The 20,228-nt window shown below is 39.5% G+C and overlaps 1 protein-coding gene across 1 annotated transcript in view; it reads left to right on the top strand.

The window, feature by feature from the left end:
• The first annotated feature begins 860 nt into the window (after window positions 1–860).
• The window catches only part of mospd2 (motile sperm domain containing 2), a 51,709-nt gene continuing 32,341 nt past the window's right edge, over window positions 861–20,228 (top strand). Inside the window, exons 1-9 of the mRNA XM_034186480.1 lie at window positions 861–1,010; window positions 1,092–1,149; window positions 4,295–4,453; window positions 5,707–5,793; window positions 6,454–6,608; window positions 18,368–18,428; window positions 18,544–18,582; window positions 18,691–18,815; window positions 20,033–20,206. Of these exons, the coding sequence (XP_034042371.1) occupies window positions 981–1,010; window positions 1,092–1,149; window positions 4,295–4,453; window positions 5,707–5,793; window positions 6,454–6,608; window positions 18,368–18,428; window positions 18,544–18,582; window positions 18,691–18,815; window positions 20,033–20,206 (888 nt within the window). The 5' untranslated portion in view covers window positions 861–980. The remainder of the gene's footprint in view (window positions 1,011–1,091; window positions 1,150–4,294; window positions 4,454–5,706; window positions 5,794–6,453; window positions 6,609–18,367; window positions 18,429–18,543; window positions 18,583–18,690; window positions 18,816–20,032; window positions 20,207–20,228) is intronic.

Raw genomic sequence — 20,228 nt, 5'->3', positions numbered from 1 at the left:
AACTGTTATCCATCAAACTGATATCCATCTGTTTGAAAGGCACCTGGCAACATAGTGCAATAACAGGATGTGTAATCTGACTTCTTCAGTAATACTACTAAGGACTTTGGACATCAGCTTTTCTCTGTGCAAAACAATAAAAGGCTGAAACTTAAGAGCAAGGTGCATTCAGTTTGATACAAGAGATGTGCGTGCCAGTGCACATGCAGACCATGCACTGATTATAACCTTTAAATCTGAAATTCACAGTTTGACAAAGAAAAATTGTCCAGCAGGTACCAGTGTTTAATACACACTCAGGATAATGCCCCCATGGGCCTTGCAAATGTTTTGAAATTTGGCAAAAATTGGCATTATGTCCACTTTTAATGTGGTGAGTTACCAAGTGACATTATACAAACTGGGTGGGATGGAGAGACTCATTCATCCCCTGATCTATTTGCTGTACCACCCTTACACTGTTACCAGCACTGTGATTGACGGTGATGTTAAACACAAAATAAATTCATCTGAAGTGGCACAAACGGTCCACTATATATTTCTACGTTAAATGGAAAACAACTTTTTTGAGTTTTTTTTTTCTTCTCTAAGTTAGCTATCTTAAGTCAGCCTAAAACATCTTTGGGAACAGAATTGAATACATCCACTGATCTGAATTCAGTTCAGTGAATACATCCCATGATACCAGTCCAAGTGCATTGTGGGTGATGGCTGGTAAACAATCGTGAGTTGATAACATTAGTTAAAGTGTTAGCCCATCTTTCATGCATGAAAGAGTAGATAAACACCGTAACTGTCACACTGTAGAGAAGTCATCACTTCGTCTGCTTTTATCAACTCAACAAACAACAAAGCGTAGGCGGCGGAGGGGCGGGGCCGGGAATGGAGCCGAAATGGCGGCGCTGGGACGTCAGTTTCACTCTTTGCACTGATTCATCAAACGAGGAACAAGCAGAGAAAAAGAAACTGAGCACTTGAATATGGCTGAAGTTGATGAGCAGGGACAGCAGGTAGCATTCAGTAACATGTCTGTGAACCCGTTTTTATAAAAACGCACACATAACTAACCCGAAGGAATCGTGTTTTGACAGGACATCGAGAAAAAAATCAACGAGACGAGACAAAGATTCAAGAGTGAATACCTCCAAGGTAATATCACTAATATCAGGGCGGTCATTGTGAACAGGTTGGCGTTATAAATGTTAGTTTTTGCAAGCAACCTGTTGTGGCAGTTTCGCTGTCTTTTAAGTTACACCAGCTAGCTGGTTAGCTCTGTAAGCTGCTAGCAGTTAAAAACTAGTAAATTCATATTCATAGGTTCAAACTTTTGACAGAAACGTCAGAATTTTTGAAGTACTTTTGTGTTATTCTATCTGGTTTTAATGAAGTTTGGATGTTTTTTTTTCCCTCTCTCTCTCTTCTAGATTTGCTTTCTAAATGGCCTCTGAGTCTCAGATAAGATACAGATATGAGCCTTGACTGGAAAATGTTTATTTTAAAAAGGCTGCTGTTGATATGGTACCGTATGCAAACTGAAAATTGCTATTTGTACGGCAACCATAACAGGTCATGCACAACCATAAGGTTAACTCTTATCCTGCATACCGTCTAAGTTTTCAGCTTGAAATTCTGCAATTTCCTCCTGTACAGCTTTAACACCTTGATGTCCCTCTTTATCTCAAGATTACGACGTCGGTTTCTTATTGGCTGCAGTACGATTGAGATGGATTGTTATTGGGTGTTGTACAAAGGGATGGAATAGACAGCGTCAATAGCCACGAAAGCTAGACCAAAGTTCCCAGTTTATCACTTCGCCAAATGGCAAGCTTTTTTTCATGTCGATTTTAGATTGACAACTCTGTGCTCAACCGCCCTTAGTGATGGAGTGCTTTCTGAACGATGGAAGACAAAATTTTTCTGTCTGATGCCTTTAAATGTTGCAGCGTAAAATACACTTTGCTGGAAATGCATTTTATCCAACTCAAATGGTTCTCAAGACCAGGCACCTAAGTGGCTCTACTCTACTCTTTTCTACGCTCCTATTTTACTCTTCCTTTTTAGATATTTAGATATACCTTTGTATACTGGCGTAGTTCCACCTTAGAATTTGAATATAATATATGATATACCTTACTGAATTTTCATAATGCTTATCGTGTTTATCAGTTGACTCTGTGGGGTAGAAATTGGACAATATATAGTATATAGTATATATTATATAGTATGTATTTCTATATAACAATATATAGATTGGAGTTTGATTTCAGGTGTGTGCTCCAACGTACCTGTCTGTGTTGTTATACAACAAAGTGCTGGTTCCTCAGGTTGGACCTTCAAATGCAGCCACAACTGCGCAAATGAATCACACATTTTGTCAGTTACAGTACATCTGTGAAATATTCACTTTTTCCACCTTTTGTTATGTTACAGCCTTATACCAAAATGGAGTAAATTCATTTTTTTCCTCAAAATTCTACTCACAGTCACAACACCCCATAATGACAACATGAAAACAGTTTTTTTTAAAGTGTTTTCAAATTTATTAAGAATAAAAAACTAAGAAATCACGTGTACGTAAGTATTCACACCCTTTGCTCAATACTTTGTTGATGCACCTTTGATGGCAATTACAGCCTCAAGTCTTCTTGAATAAGATGCCATGAGCTTGGCTCACCGTTCTTTGGGCAGTTCTGTCCATTCCTCTTTGCATCACCTCTCAAATTCCATCAGGTTGGATGGGGAGCATCAGTGCACAGCCATTTTCAGATCTCTTCAGAGATGTTCAATCAGATTCAGGTCGAAACATCTCAAGGATGATCAGTGGAAACAGGATGCACCTGAGCTCAATTCTGAGCTTCATGGCAAAGGCTGTGAATAGCGATGTCCATGTGATTTCTTAGTTTTTCATTTTTAATAAATTTGCAAAAATCTAAAAAAAAAAAAAAACAACAAAAAAAAACTTATTACACATTGTCATTATGGGGTATTGTGTGTAGAATTTTGAAGAGACAAAAGAATTTCATCCATTTTGGAATAAGGCTGTAACATAACAAAATGTGTAAAAAGTAAAGCGCTGTGAATACTTTCTGGATGCACCGTAGTCATTCAGAAGTATTTAATTCCATTATTTTCTTGAATATTTTTGCATCTTCTCATGCTGTTTATAGAGACATTTATCTTGTTGATCTGTGTCCTTGGACAAGACACTTAATCTGAATTGTTTCAGTTCACCCAGCTGTAAAAATGGGTACCAGCGTTTGCTGGGGAAGAAAAATGTGAGGCATCATTGGAAAGCAGTTTGAGCATCTTCTCAGTGGAAAAGCACAATATAATGCATTCCTTCTTCTTCTTCTTCTTCTTTTTGTATGTAATCTGTTGACCTGCTGAGTATCTGACAAAATAACTTGCTTTTTTTTTTTTACTGTTATAACTATTATGTTTAAATTACTTTATAAGAAATAAAATGGAGATTAACACACATGGCAAATTGTTGCGTTATGGATATTTGGGCACTCACTGCCTTTTCATTTTGCCCAGATTTGATCCAGAATAAATAGGTCAAGGTTGACACCCTCTGAACTCACACATGAGGGTTGTGTTGTTAACTTGTATCACAAATATATTGGATCTGTGATGATTTGTTTTTGAGTAATTGCACAGTGAGGGTCCAAGACACACACACACAGACGAGCCTATTTGGGGGTGAGCTGAGTTTGAAACATTTGAGCCAGCGCATATGTAAACTGCAACTGTAGCTCCTTTAAGGAGATTTTGGTTATCAGCAAGTTTGATGCTAATGGCAAACCAGAATGAAGTGAAACTGAACCAGTGGCACTCAGTGAAGTCAGAGAAAAGTGCTTTCAACTTTACACAGAGAAATGCAGCATATTGCTACAGTTCAGAAGCTGACATAAGCTAAACTTTGGCATTTGTCACTGAAAAATTAGTACAACAGTTCAATCATTTGAAATAGTTGACAGTTTCCTAGTACTCTAGTAGTAGTTTAAAGTACTCTACCTATAATTGTTTTAAAGTTATGACCCTTTTTGTAAATTTTCATGAACAGATTGTAATAATTATTAGAAAAGTACAGCTGAAATTTTTGTTTGGTTCCCAAAAATCTGTTAATGTCATAAACGATTAATAATTCAAAGAAGTTATTAAGCAACAGTAGCAAACTTTAACTTGTTCCAGTTTCCCCAGATGTGACGATTTCCTTTTTTTTAACTTTTGTGGACAAGAAAGTGAAAGTTTAGATTCAGCTTCTGTGAGTCATGTGATTGTCCATTTACAGATTTGCCAGACAACAAATATGACTCCAGAGACTTGGAGCGACTTCAGAGAGATGATGCTCTGGTGGAAGGATACCTGTCATGGAGACTGTACGTCGTTGACGACGCCTTGAAAATGATTGATGAGAGTTTTCAGTGGAGAAAGGAATACGGTGTGAACGGTAAGACTTTGAGACATCATGTCTTGCACAATTATTTCCATTCAACCAAATGTATACATTTTGACATGGACTTGCTTTGACGTTTGTCTGCCGGGTGCACAGTTCAGCAATCGCCTTTGTGCACTGCTGGGATAGCTCCAGACAGAGCGTCATTGTGTTCAGCAGCCGTATCACCACACATTAGCCCAGCTGGACCATCATCCCCACTGTTTCTGTTTACTGTGGAATTTCTCAGAGCTGCTGTTTACTTGTCTTTAAGTCAGTAAATTTAATTTGTCAAGTTGTTGTTTTAAGGAAATGAACTTTACCCAAGTCATTACTGTCCAGTGTTGAGGCATGTTTATTTTATTAATCCAGAATAAAGGGTTAGTTACAAGTGTGGATCCCCCCCACACACACACACACAATTTGTTTAAGCTATGAAAATACTGAAAATGAATTTGAATGTAGCCTTAATTTGAATAAGTGGGTATAGAAGATGAGTGAATGGATGAAATTTGAATGTTTTCAGTTCCTGCACAGTTTGTTGATTACTGCATCATTTGGAAAAAGGTTGATTGAATTATTCATCGAAAAGAGGCTCCAATTAATGTTGTTTTCATTGTTTTGTTTTGGGGGGTTTTCGCAGGGGGATATGTGTTTTGCCTGTAGGGTTTTAGCAGGACTACTAAGTAATAACAATAAATACAGTTTGGGTTGGAAATAGAAACTGTTAAACATTGACGGGGGGAGGAGGCAGAGCCACTAAATATAGAACTTATTTATTTAAAAACGTAATGAGTCCTATAGAAGTCCTGAAGCACATCTGTGTTGGTGCTTATCCACAGATTTGTTTTCATGAAGTGGATGGGACACGAGTCCAGTTAGAGCTGGTTCCCATTTGCAGTGGGGTGGACTGGGATGATGCTGTTGAAGTGTCTTGTCCAAGGACCCAGCCCGATAACGTGACTGGGAATCAAACCTGGGTCTTCATATTTGTAGCCCAACATCTTATCCCTCTTAAATACCTACTCTGCTATCATGTCATAGATGGAAGTTAATTAATTGTGTAATTTATGACAACACTTATTGTATTCACTACATTTTGTACACTATATTGGGCTGGTTTGCAGGCTTTTAAAACAATAATGTATAATCTTATTTATATTTTTATTCTGTCCTTTCACTTCAGGGTTTCGGGAAGTGTAATCTAGAATTTCTCCTGCAGAATATTTTTCTCATCATTGTTCTATGAACAACTTTGTGTGTTTCAGATCTCACTGAGAGCAGCATTCCCAAGTGGATGTTTGAGACTGGTGCCGTCTATCTTCATGGCTATGACAAAGAGGGCAACAAACTCTGTGTGTACACCAATTTACTTCCAGATCTTCTTATACTATTTTTACGTTTATTTAGGGCAGCGCAGTCCCGATTAGGGACGGGCGCTAAAGGAGTAAAATATGACGCATGTGACGTAATTTCTCTACTTCCGGGGTACAAACCACAGCATTTTCAGTGGGGTTTTGGGCAAATTAAAGGCAAACAAAGTGAAAATGCAAAGAAAAAGTGGCAATGCGGTGGGAAAGTGGGCATGTATTGCGGCTTGTTTATTATCCGGAGCACAAATGTGTCGAGGCAGTTTTGCAGGCGAGAGAACGGAGCTACTCTGGTTAGCTTACCAACATGACGTCTCCTAACTCCTTGCCTTTTCTTCTCCACTGGGAACCGAAAAAAAAATACTTAATACAACTGCTTCGGTGATTGCAGCCGAAAACAAACCTGTACACCATTTATCCGTGTAAAGTTATGCTGTGTATATATTAAATGGAGGTCCCCGTAAGTGGTCAAATCCCGCAATATCACGGAGGGTTCAAATGAGACTACGGTCTCCTATTCAAAATCTTTGCACATATAAGATATGTTTGTTCCATGAATTTTTAATGTTTTGTGCAAATTCAAAGCCATTCGTGACTTGCATTATAATCACTTGTACTTTTAAACTTTTTTTTTTCTGTGTTTAGTCTGGTTCAGAGTGAAGCTACATATCAAGGATGCAAAAACAGCATGGGACAAGAAGAAGCTTATTGCTTTCTGGCTTGAACGGTACGCAAAGAGAGAACCCGGGATGCCGCTCACTGTTGTGTTTGACATGACAGAGTCTGGCTTCAGCAACATAGTAAGTTCATTGTCACTGCAATGCTTAAAGGATAAGTTCACATTTTGCAAACCAATTGATATTAAAACATTGACATTCTGTCGATGATGGCCATCAGTCATCTGGATAGGAGATGCTGTATCTAGACTTTGACTCTACAACAACTCGGCTTCTTCTTGGTCTTAAAGGTGTTTCGGTACTCAGTGAAAATTGTTAGCAGCCAAACCCATGAGCATTGGACTCAATGCTGACGATTGCTTCATTTCTGAGAAATCCTTTTTATTACCCCTCAGACTATAATAGGTTGAAGATGTATTGTCACCCTGGCCAGTGGGTGGGAGGGCAGGCGTTGGGCGGCGTCAACAGTTGGCTTGTTAGTGCTGTTGCTCTGGAATGGACAGGGCTAGGGTCACCAAACTTACAGGAAAGGTGTATCAGTTCAGGATCTCTGTGTGGTTTGAAAATTGATGGCCTTGAGTTCAAGGTCACAGGCCAAATTTTAAAAAATTTTAAATAAAATCTTTTTTAATGCCATTGTATTACGCATCAGTGCCACTGTATTGTGAAGTCTGTGAATATAATATTTTGAGAAGTTTTGATGCATAAAAAGCAACTTATCCAAGGTTATGTCAGTATAAAGGCCTTGCTAATGCCAAAGAAATTCTGCCACGCAGGGATTTCACTGCCATGGAGGCTGAAGGGTAGCGCTGGCAGCTGCCAATATTTTTTGAATAGCTGAAAAAGTTAATCTCTTGTGGGCAACTGTACCAGGAGTTTCAAACATAAATCCACCATTCGCTCAAAATAACAGCAAATTAACATCTGAAGAAACGTGGCCTGCTCAGTCTATTTTATCTTGTAGAATGGCCAAAAATCAACGCTGTGACAGTCTGAGAAGATGGTTCTGGAAAGTTTTTTTTTATTATTTTTATGATGGCTCTAACTAATGTACTGTCAGCAGTAGTAATCCAGTAATATTGCAACTAATAAATGGTGTAGGCAATCATAGAATGTAAAAATGTGTTGAGAACTACTATGCAATCTTAAGGTTGGGGAAAATGTGGTAGGTGATAGCCATACATGCAGAACAGCACTGCCATGTCCTGTTCATACCCTTGTATTTCCTTTTTAGCAATTATTATGCATATTATAATAGCCGAGTGCCCTCTGTGTGCTTGTGTGTGTATGGCTTTGATCAAGGAGAAACTGGGGAGAGCTGACATTTGCCATTTGGTATGCTTATGTAATGTGGGTCAAGGATGAATGCAATGTAAACGGAAAGTTGATAGGACTAATATTTTTGGAGAAATTGGCGATATTAACTCACCATTAAACAATGGACATTGTGCTGCAATGCACCATGGTAGTTCAGGTTTTGGGGTTTTAAATGTTATTGTGGTTCATGTTAGTTTAACAGTAAATGGTAAGTGGACTGCATTTATATAGCGCTTTTCCATCTGCATCAGACACTCAAAGCGTTTTACAAATAATGCCTCACATTCACCCCGATGTCAGGGTGCTGCCATACAAGGCGCTCACTACACACCGGGAGCAATAAATTAAAGACCTTGCCCAAGGACCCTTAGTGTTGTTAGTGTTATTAATTTATTGTGTTTTTGTAGTTGAATTGGTTTAGTCAGTTTAGTTAAGTGTCCTGTTTCTGGTGCCATAAGTGAGAAGTGTAATGGGTTTGATGTCTTCCGCCACAGTCTCTGTTTGTGCATGTCTAAAAATAGACACACCTACTTGCAGCAGAATGCGGAAAAGACAAAAAGCTCTCCGTGCATGCGTGTGTGTATAACTTTGATCACTGACAAACTGGGGAGAGCTGACTTTTGGTGTTTGGTATGCGTATTTATTTTGGGTTAAGGATGAATGCTGCGAAAGCAGAACATTGATAGGATGAATGTTTTTGGAGAAAAACTACGGATGTTAGCTAACCTTGCTAATTACATTCTGGAATAAAACGCCATTCCAGCAGGGGGTGGTAAATCATCTTTATATTAAAAGCGTGAGTGTGCGCATAATTTTATTTAGTAAGTTCAATGTAAGTACATAATATAATTCTAAATACCTTTAAAAAATACACAAATGACACAACAACATGAAAGCAGTCATTTCCATTGTGGTCTATTTTAAAAATCAAATGACAAACTAGAAGTAAAAATAAAATAATGATGATGATGCTAGTGTGTATATGGTAACAAGAACTTAAAGAACTTATAAATACATTAAGACAGTAAATTAACATTAAAAATTACGTAATTAACAGGAAATAAAAGGGTTGGGTTCTTTTTCTAAAACTGTTGAGGTCTAAGGTTCTAAAAACATTCTGGACTCATGCCATTCCAACTCATTATTGAAACTTTGCATAGTTTACCACCCTACCACCCTTGAAAAATGTCAGCTACCAAGTTTATAAACACTACCCAATCTAGAGCCAGTGGATCCCTACAGGCAACACGCTATAAATCTGGATTTCTGTGATGTGGCAGGGGTGGCGGCCAAGTGGTTAGTGCACTTGGCTTCCCGGTTCAAACCCTTCCCTTGCCACATTTCTCCATGTAATGTGGAGTTGCGTCAGGAAGGGTATTCGGCGTAAAGGTTGTACACAAGGGAGCAGCCAAAGGAACTTGGTATTTCTGTGATGTGACACAGTTGTCAAAGTGAATAGAGGACTCAGAGGCTTGACTGCTTACAATGGCCCCATTTACTCAAGTCAGGCAGATCAGGTCTAGGAGCATGCCCTGGTGCCGCATGCCATCATGGGACCATCTTGGTTACTGGATGGCAACCACCCAGACACTAAACCACCGCTTCTCCATTTCTCAAAAGTAACAATCCATTTGCCATAGCCAGGTGAAAGGCAGGCATTCCCTTGGTCTTTTCCAGTTGCTGGGGTCCTCAACACTTAGTCAGGTGGATGCTGGATCATACCTACAGAAATATACCAATTTGACAAAGTGTCAGATGGCATTCCCTTGTGATGCAGGTGATGCGCCTCATCTGAACCTCCCTAACAAACCATTAATTTGGCATATGGTCAATCCAGCAGTAGCCAAGGATCCTACTACCAGAGACATCCATTCATTGCTTGGTAATTGCTACATTAACACTGGTAAATACTAGTTCATATAAGGGTAATACACTAGCCTTAAAATGTTTCATATCCAGATTGTATGTAGGTCTGATTTTTACAGTAGTGTTCAGAATAATAGTAGTGCTATGTGACTAAAAAGATTAATCCAGGTTTTGAGTAGATTTCTTATTGTTACATGGGAAACAAGGTACCAGTAGATTCAGTAGATCCTCACAAATGCAACAAGACCAAGCATTCATGATATGCACACTCTTAAGGCTATGAAATTGGGCTATTAGTATTAAAAAAGTAGAAAAGGGGGTGTTCACAATAATAGTAGCATCTGCTGTTGAAGCTACAAACTCAAAACTGTTATGTTCAAACTGCTTTTTTTTTTTTAGCAATCCTGTGAATCACTAAACTAGTATTTAGTTGTATAACCACAGTTTTTCATGATTTCTCCACATCTGTGAGGCATTAATTTTGTTGGTTTGGATCCAAGATTTTGCTCGTTTACTAGTGTGCTTGGGGTCATTGTCTTGTTGAAACACCCATTTCAAGGGTATGTCCTCTTCAGCATAAGGCAACATGACCTCTTCAAATATTTTGACATATCCAAACTGATCCATGATACCTGGTATGTGATATATAGGCCCAACACCATAGTAGGAGAAACATGCCCATATCATGATGCTTGCACCACCATGCTTCACTGTCTTCACTGTGAACTGTGGCTTGAATTCAGAGTTTGGGGATCATCTCACAAACTGTATGCAGCCCTTGGACCCAAAAAGAACAATTTTACTCTCATCAGTCCACAAAATATTCCTCCATTTCTCTTTAGGCCAGTTGATGTGTTCTTTGGCAAATTGTAACCTCTTCTGCACATGTCTTTTATTTAACAGAGGGACTTTGCAGGGGATTCTTGCAAATAAATTAGCTTCACACAGGCATCATCTAACTGTCACAGCACTTACAGGTAACTCCAGACTGTCTTTGTTCATCCTGGAGCTGATCAATGGGTGAGCCTTTGCCATTCTGGTTATTCTTCTATCCATTTTGATGGTTGTTTTCCGTTTTCTTTCACGCGTCTGTTTTTTTTTTTTGTTGTTGTTTGTTTTGTCCATTTTAAAGCATTGGAGATCATTGTAGATGAACAGCCTATAATTTTTTGCACCTGCATATAGGTTTCCCCCTCTCCAATCACCTTTTTAATCAAACTACGCTGTTCTTCTGAACAATGTCTTGAACATCCCATTTTCCTCAGGCTTTCAAAGAGAAAAGCATGTTCAACAGGTGCTGGCTTCATCCTTAAATAGGGGACACCTGATTTACACTTGTTTGTTCCACAAAATTGACAAACTCACTGACTGAATGCCACACTACTATTATTGTGAACACCCCCTTTTCTACTTTTTTTTTCTAATAGCCCAATTTCATAGCCTTAAGAGTGTGCATATCATGAATGGTTGGTCTTGTTGGATTTGTGAGAATCTACTGAATCTACTGGTACCTTGTTTCCCATGCTCAGAGTGCTTAGCTCAGATAAGATAATTATAGTGGGCTATTTTAACATCCACACAGATGCTGAGAATGACAGCCTCAACACTGCATTTAATCTATTGTTAGACTCAATTGGCTTTGCTCAAAATGTAAATGAGTCCACCCACCACTTTAATCATACCTTAGATCTTGTTCTGACTTATGGTATGGAAGTTGAAGACTTAACAGTATTCCCTGAAAACCCCCTTCTGTCTGATCATTTCTTAATAACATTTACATTTACTCTGATGGACTACCCAGTAGTGGGGAATAAGTTTCATTACAGTAGAAGTCTTTCAGAAAGCGCTGTAACTAGGTTTAAGGATATGATTCCTTGTTTATGTTCTCCAATACCATATACCAACACAGGACAGAGTAGCTACCTAAACTCTGTAAGTGAGAAAGATTATCTCGTCAGTAGTTTTATATCCTCATTGAGGACAACTTTGGATGCTGTAGCTCCTCTGAAAAAGAGAGCCGTAAATCAGAAGTGCCTGACTCCATGGTATAACTCACAAACTCACAGCTTAAAGCAGATAACCCGTAAGTTGGAGAGGAAATGGCATCTCACTAATTTAGAAGATCTTCACTTAGCCAGGAAAAAGTCTGTTGCTCTATAAAAAAGCCCTCCGTAAAGCTAGGACATCTTACTACTCATCAGTAATTGAAGAAAATAAGAACAACCCCAGGTTTCTTTTCAGCACTGTAGCCAGGCTGACAGAGTCAGAGCTCTATTGAGCCGAGTATTCCTTTAACTTTAAGTAGTAATGACTTCATGACTTTCTTTGCTAATAAAATTTTAACTATTAGAGAAAAAATTACTCATAACCATCCCAAATACATATCGTTCTCTTTGGCTGCTTTCAGTGATGCCGGTATTTGGTTAGACTCTTTCTCTCCGATTGTTCTGTCTGAGTTATTTTCATTAGTTACTTCCTCCAAACCATCAACATGTCTATTAGACCCCATTCCTACCAGGCTGCTCAAGGAAGCCCTACCATTAATTAATGCTTCAATCTTAAATATGATCAATCTGTGTTTATTAGTTGGCTATGTACCACAGGCTTTTAAGGTGGCAGTAATTAAGCCATTACTTAAAAAGCCATCACTTGAACCAGCTATGTTAGCTAATTATAAGCCAATCTCCAACCTTCCTTTTCTCTCAAAAATTCTTGAAAGGGTAGTTGTAAAACAGCTAACTGATCATCTGCAGAGGAATGGTCTATTTGAAGAGTTTCAGTCATGTTTTAGAATTCATCATAGTACAGAAACAGCATTAGTGAAGGTTACAAATGATCTTCTTATGGCCTCAGACAGTGGACTCATCTCTGTGCTTGTTCTGTTAGACCTCAGTGCTGCTTTTGATACTGTTGTCCATAAAATTTAATTACAGAGATTAGAGCATGCCATAGGTATTAAAGGCACTGCGCTGCGGTGGTTTGAATCATATTTATCTAATAGATTACAATTTGTTCATGTAAATGGGGAATCTTCTTCACAGACTAAGGTTAATTATGGAGTTCCACAAGGTTCTGTGCTAGGACCAATTTTATTCACTTTATACATGCTTCCCTTAGGCAGTATTATTAGACAGCATTGCTTAAATTTTCATTGTTACGCAGATGATACTCAGCTTTATCTATCCATGAAGCCAGAGGACACACATCAATTAGCTAAACTGCAGGATTGTCTTACAGACATAAAGACATGGATGACCTCTAATTTCCTGCTTTTAAACTCAGATAAAACTGAAGTTATTGTACTTGGCCCCACAAATCTTAGAAACATGGTGTATAACCAGATCCTTACTCTGGATGGCAATACCCTGACCTCTAGTAATACTGTGAGAAATCTTGGAGTCATTTTTGATCAGGATATGTCATTCAATGCGTATATTAAACAAATATGTAGGACTGCTTTTTTGCATTTGCGCAATATCTCTAAAATTAGAAAGGTCTTGTCTCAGAGTGATGCTGAAAAACTAATTCATGCATTTATTTCCTCTAGGCTGGACTATTGTAATTCATTATTATCAGGTTGTCCTAAAAGTTCCCTAAAAAGCCTTCAGTTAATTCAAAATGCTGCAGCTAGAGTACTGACGGGGACTAGAAGGAGAGAGCATATCTCACCCATATTGGCCTCTCTTTATTGGCTTCCTGTTAATTCTAGAATAGAATTTAAAATTCTTCTTCTTACTTATAAGGTTTTGAATAATCAGGTCCCATCTTATCTTAAGGACCTCATAGTACCATATCACCCCAATAGAGCGCTTCGCTCTGACTGCAGGCTTACTTGTAGTTCCTAGGGTTTGTAAGAGTAGAATGGGAGGCAGAGCCTTCAGCTTTCAGGCTCCTCTCCTCTGGAACCAGCTCCCAATTCGGATCAGGGATACAGACACCCTCTCTACTTTTAAGATTAGGCTTAAAACTTTCCTTTTTGCTAAAGCTTATAGTTAGGGCTGGATCAGGTGGCCCTGAACCATCCCTTAGTTATGCTGCTATAGACTTAGACTGCTGGGGGGTTCCCATGATGCACTGAGTGTTTCTTTCTCTTTTTGCTCTGTATGCACCACTCTGCATTTAATCATTAGTGATTGATCTCTGCTCCCCTCCACAGCATGTCTTTTTCCTGGTTCTCTCCCTCAGCCCCAACCAGTCCCAGCAGAAGACTGCCCCTCCCTGAGCCTGGTTCTGCTGGAGGTTTCTTCCTGTTAAAAGGGAGTTTTTCCTTCCCACTGTCGCCAAGTGCTTGCTCACAGGGGGTCGTTTTGACAGTTGGGGTTTTTCTGTAATTATTGTATGGCTTTGCCTTGCGATATGAAGCGCCTTGGGGCAACTGTTTGTTGTGATTTGGCGCTATATAAATGAAATTGATTTGATTTTGATGTAACAATAAGAAATATACTCAAAACCTGGATTAATCGTTTCAGTCACATAGCACTACTATTATTCTAAACACTACTGTATATCAGGTATTAATGTGTCTCCCCTCTGATCACTTTAAAATTCTATTGAAGCATAACTGCTCTGTCCAGCCCACATCATGCTTCCTCTTGTGCAGGTCAAAAAACAAGCCTAAAACAGGATGATGGGCAGCCACAAAGCTGCGATGTAGGTGTTTTCTTGGTTTTGAAAGCAGGAAGGTAAACCACCTTCAACCGTTGGAATGTTGAAAGTAGAAAGTAAGGGCCTTTCTTTTAATGAGGGCAGTCAGCAAAGGCACTAAGCTTATTTCTAGAAGGGCCCAACGCACAGGTCTCTACACCTCCCCAGCACCCCAATTCAGAATTTGCACTGCTGTAGACAGTAGGCGCTCAAATCTGAGCGTGCCAGGGGGAACTTAACTGTGATCGGCAAATGACCTCTGGTTGATGCCGTTGCAGTCCATTGCGTGACACCCCCCTCCCAGAAGAGAATGCAGATTTATGCAGCTGCATTTAGTTCTGCTGTTGTCACCATTGTCCAGATAATTTGGGTACAGGAACACAGTCAATACTAGTTGAAGAGGAAGTGCACTTGATTGTATTTGCACAAGGCTGAAATCATTGTTAACTATAAACAAGGACGCGTTCAGCCATATGGCTGGAGAAGAAGGTAACGGTGACCATTTGGTACCATCTACGTAGTTGTTATATGTGGATTGGCAACACATTTCCATTGGTGTTCAATGAAGTTACAGTTTGACCCCTTGACCACCTCCACAGGTGGTTTCTCCTCTGCATCCTTTCAATCAGTTTTGGGTGCATTTACACCTTGCACCTGTATTTTGATGGGGTAAAGAACTGGCTGGTTCCAGTCCAATCATCCAAAACACATGTAATGCCTAGTTTAAATGGCATGAATGCTTTATGTCTAAGGTCATTGAAAAGTGAAGGGGTTGTGAAGGATGTCCTTAAAGAACAGTTTTGCAGTGTACCTGTTACATTCTTTCACATCTCTTTAAAAAAGATTGGGGGGTTGCTAGGCTATACTCTCTTTTGAGACAAATAGTCATACTTTTAAAATTAAACATCATTAGATGTATTAGGATGCTGTTGAAGTTGATAGTGAAATGCTCCCTGGATGAATTGGGATATTATTGACCAGTCAAGAAAATGCACTTTTTGGTCAAAGATAATTGGTCTTTCTATAAAATAAAGAAGATGGAAAAAGGTCAGTATATTGTGTAATTATTTCAGGAACTTTTATTTCTTCTTGTCATACATTTAGCCAATTTTACTTGCCCAGATTGGTGAAACAACTTACTTTATTTCCATTTCTTTTTCAGTTTTGTTTTGGGGTTTTTTGTCTTCTCTTTGAATTAAAGATGCTTCCCTCTTATTTAAAAAGGCCAGTTGCATGGCTGTGAGCTTCAGAAAGTGCAGCTAGGAATCCTAGCATTTCTTGCAGTTGGAGCTATAGACTGACTCTAACTCTTTAGAGATTAAAGTAACCTTTAAATCCTGTTCGCCAATTTGAGTGGGCTGTCTAATCCACAGACTCACTTTGGTGCAGACGTTGGCTCTCTTTTGAAGCTCTGTCAACATTTCATTGATGACACTCTCTTCTGGAGAAAAGGCACACTTAAATCTAAATTAACCAACATGTGAAAGGCAAAAGGGATAAGTGGCTGTGAGACTAAAATATGAAATTAGCAGATTAAAAGATTAGTTTAGAAATGAGCCTTATTGAGATGTGTCGAACCACAATCTGAGGCAAATGAGACTTGACCAGTATGAACTCATTAAAGCTCTGAAGGGAGTTTGCTGCATAGCAATGAGACATGGTGTCCTCTGAGAATGTAGGTGATGGGTTTTTTTTTTTTTGATGGATATGATTAATGTACAACACCATTACCCACAGTTACCATAATCTCTAGCACATCAGCACAGTTAAACAGGAATATTGCGTGTTGGTGGAGATGTGCGCTCCTTGAGTATCTTCCAGTTGTGCATTTATTAAACATCTGATCCACAGTGACCATAAATATGTTAGGCATTTTGACTGTGTGGGTAAGTAACAATATGTGTAAAACTGGTTCAGCTTGTCACCATGTGTTATGAAAACTGTTGACTGAATAACGTGTGAAAGTTTGGAACTGTGCATAAATTAACCTGAAGGGAACCCGAAGTGTATACATTCATGTCAAGTCCATTCCCACATCTCTAACGTAACCATTTATCTACCAGAGCTAGGCGAAACGTGGCCATCCTGTTGGATTTCTCCAGCTGCTGGGGTCTTCAACACTCAGGCACCTGTGTGCTGGATCATGCACAGAGAAATGGGCCATATGGCCAAAATGTCGAAGCTAACGCTCCCTCACAATGCAAGTTATACTCCTCATCCTAGTCTGTCTTAGTATACCACTCATTTGATACAAAGGATCCTTCGAAGAATCCTAGTACTGAAGGCACCCAGTCGTCGCCTTAGGTCACTGGTTAGCATCAAAGTCTCACATCTTAGAGCAAGACGGGCGGCACCAGGGTCCTAAAGATTTGGACCTTCATTCACCTGCAAAGATATAGACATCACCCAACACATCTGTCCAGTGACTCCATGACTCCATAAGCTCTTCCTAGACACCTCAAGAGCTCAAAGGCCAAGGACCCAGAGACACGTATGTCACTGCTGAGATATGTGAACGTCTCGGCATCCAAAATAGAGAACCGGTCTAAAAGTAACCCAGGGTTAAAAACAAGGTCCAAAATAGCAAGAGAAACAGATCTGATTTGAAATTTTGCAGAGCAGAACCACATGCGGAATGCTTTGCTTACTAACGAGTTGCCTCATTAACAAGCAACATTCTTGCAATACATTACGAGCTACATACATACATACATAACTAATATTGTAGATGACGAATGATCTCATTTGAAGATGTTAATTTATCCCAAGACCTATGCTAATACTATGTCTTCCATTCTCTGTGCGCACAGGAACACACAAACACACATGCTGGAATCCTGCAAGTGCACCTGAGGTATAAGAATAAGTCATTATTTAAATGGTTTGATGCTATTCAAGCCCCTAGAGCAGTGGTGTCCAAACTGTTCCAGAAAGGGCCGAGAGGGTGCAGGTTTTCTTTGCAGCCACTGACTCCAGCAGGTGATTTTGCTGATTAACATCCCTTTGAACAGGTGGGATGAGTTCATCAGTGAAATCACCTGCTGAAGTCAGTGGCTGCAAGGAAAACCTGCACCCTCTCGGCCCTTTCTGGAACAGTTTGGACACCACTGCCTTAGAGCATGTGGCTCTGTGGCAAAGGAGTTGGACTACCTACCAGATATAGACGAGGATTTAGTTCTAGGTATGTGTGCTTCAGGTTACTTGTGTGTATCCTTAGACAAGACGCTTCCTCTGCGTCCTTTCAATCTTCCCAGCAGTAAATGGACAGTGGCCTTGGCTGCACAGTAACCTGTGATGTACTGCGGTCCCATGAGAAACACTTGTCATTAGGGAAGTAGTTCTTTTTTTTATTTTTGTTATAGTGCTGTTTTTTGTTTGGGTTTTTTTTTTGTTTGTTTTGTTTTGTTTTGTTTTGTTTTTAGCAGGGGTGGTGGCCAAGTGGTTAATGCATTTGGTTTCAGTGCAGAAGGTTCTGGGTTCAAATCCCACCCCTGCCACATTTCTCCATGTAATGTGGAGTTGCGTCAGGAAGGGCATCCGGCGTAAAACCTGTGCCAATTCAACATGCAGATCCACCTTGGATTTGCTGTGGCGACCCTGAGTGCAAACAAGGGAGTAGCCGAAGGGACTTTTTTTTGTTATAGTGCTTTTTTTGCTGACCATAAAACCACTGACCATATGGGCTAAGCTGTGCTCTGGCTTTTGAACAAAATATATTTTATTATAGCTTTTATATACCATATACAAGTATCATTTGAGCCAGAAAATTTAAAATGATATTGAAGAACCGGATTAATGATTTGCAAATCACACTAACAGGAGTGAACCTTTCTTGCTCACTAACATGGCAGATAACATTATCTCATGATGTCAGCTACACGTGGAATGTCTGTGAAAATTAGAGATTACGGAGATGATCACCATCACTGAACTTGTGACAGTTAAATTTTCTTGTAAGTGGGTGTTTAGTCATTTCAAGACATTTGGTAGTTCGGTCCCCTGTGTGGTTCCACTTTGTAATCATATATGTATTTTTCCCCTCTTTGTTTTTTCAGGACATGGACTTTGTGAAGTACATTATCAACTGCTTCAAAGTATACTACCCCAGGTTTTTATGTATGTAACAATAAGCTGCTGTAAGCACATGAATGCATATCCAGATTTTTCACAATCCTGGACAGTTTTCAACATAATTCTAATTGTCAAACATTGTTTCTTCTAACCATTTCAGCCAAAATGGTCATTGTGGATATGCCTTGGGTGATGAATGGTGAGAGATTAGGTTTTTGGTTTTTTTTTTTAATTGTTTATATTTCTGTGTCTACCAATAACTAAACAGTACATCCTGAACAGTATGTATTTTATCTCTTCCTTATAGCCGCATGGAAGATTGTGAAGAGCTGGTTGGGTCCTGAGGCAGTCAACAAACTCAAATTTGTTGCCAGATCTGAAGTGCAGACATTCATCGGGCCCGAGTACCTCCCGTCTTACATGGGAGGAACGGTAGGTTATTCTGTGTTTATAAAAAAGAACAAGTAGTCTGGTTAAATTATCATTTGATGTCATCTTCTGGAGTTTCTTGTGGTGATGTTATTCTTAAATTAATCTGATATATAAATTTGTAAATCTGCCTAAATGAATTATGGCAAAATTAATGTCAACCATTTTATCAGAATTGTAACTTCAGGTTTCAGTCATATACCCTCCTCTGATTGGTGGATTTTGCTCGCTTTTTGTTACCACATTTGTATTTGCTAACAAAATTGTGTGAGAGATTTGGTAACACTTGCTCGCCATTTGTCCGGCGCAAGTGCGAGTACTGATCTGGGGGAATAGTGCTTGATCTAAATAGGTGCTGTGTTTTTATTGGAGGTATTGGTGTCAAAGTGATTTATTCTGAACTTTTCTGGTTCCTGGAACTTCCTGCCCCAGTGGTAGTACTTTTTGTGTACCTGGGTTAAAACTGGCATAACTTACAGTGCTACATTGTGGTGATTCTTCTGGCTCTCTATATGCAGGATTTGTTATGGCAATGCCATTGATTTTTGACGAACAAAACAGTGGCTTTTTCTGAATTAGAGATGGAAAATCACATTTAAACCAAAAATAAAGAGAAAATGGGATCCCTTATAAGTCATAGATCCTTGTAGGTCAGGTTTGGGAGCATGCGCTGTCATAGCTGCGACAGCATTGAACCCACCATGGTTCCATGCCCTCCCTATGTGCCACTGCCAGGTGAAACACGGGCGTCCACTTAGTCTTCTCCACCCGCTGAGGTCCTGCGTGTGACATCACAAAGCAAGTGATACTCCTAATCCGTGTCTCTCTAAATCACCGTTCATTTATCGCAAAATTGTTCCAGCTGTACCCAAGGATCCTACTAAGTGACTACGTACCAAAGACATCCAGTCATTGCCTTTGATCACTTAACATCAAAGTCTCATAAGCATAATGTAAGATAGCATGCACCTGGACCCTAAAGACTTGGACCTTCGTTCTCCTGCACAGATATTGCATCGCCAACAACCTTCGTACAGCAACCTCATGACGATAATCTGGAGCTCAAAGATCAACGACACACTGAGAAAATGAGTCTTAAAGTAGCAGAGGAAAGTCTAAAGTAGCTATGGATACTCAACAGTGCTGTGTTTCATCACATCCTGTACTGCATACTCTCTAATTCCATGCTTTCATTGATGTCTTGTGTTGCTTTGTTCCAGGATCCCTTCAAATATACCTACCCCCCTCTTCCTGATGACAACTTCCAATCACCTATCTGTGAGAATGGCCCAATTGTCAGTGAGGACGACACAGAGAGTAAAGAGGGTGAATCGGACACCAGAGAGACACTTGAGTCCAGCTTTAACTCAGAGGTTTCAGTAAAACCCAAAAAGGTACATTTCCTTTGTGAAGTTA

The sequence above is a fragment of the Thalassophryne amazonica genome, chromosome 14 (genome assembly GCF_902500255.1).
Source record: "Thalassophryne amazonica chromosome 14, fThaAma1.1, whole genome shotgun sequence".
In the NCBI taxonomy this organism is placed as follows: Eukaryota; Metazoa; Chordata; class Actinopteri; order Batrachoidiformes; family Batrachoididae; genus Thalassophryne; species Thalassophryne amazonica.
Note: the sequence above shows the minus strand (reverse complement) of the source record. Positions and strands in the feature narration are given on the sequence as shown.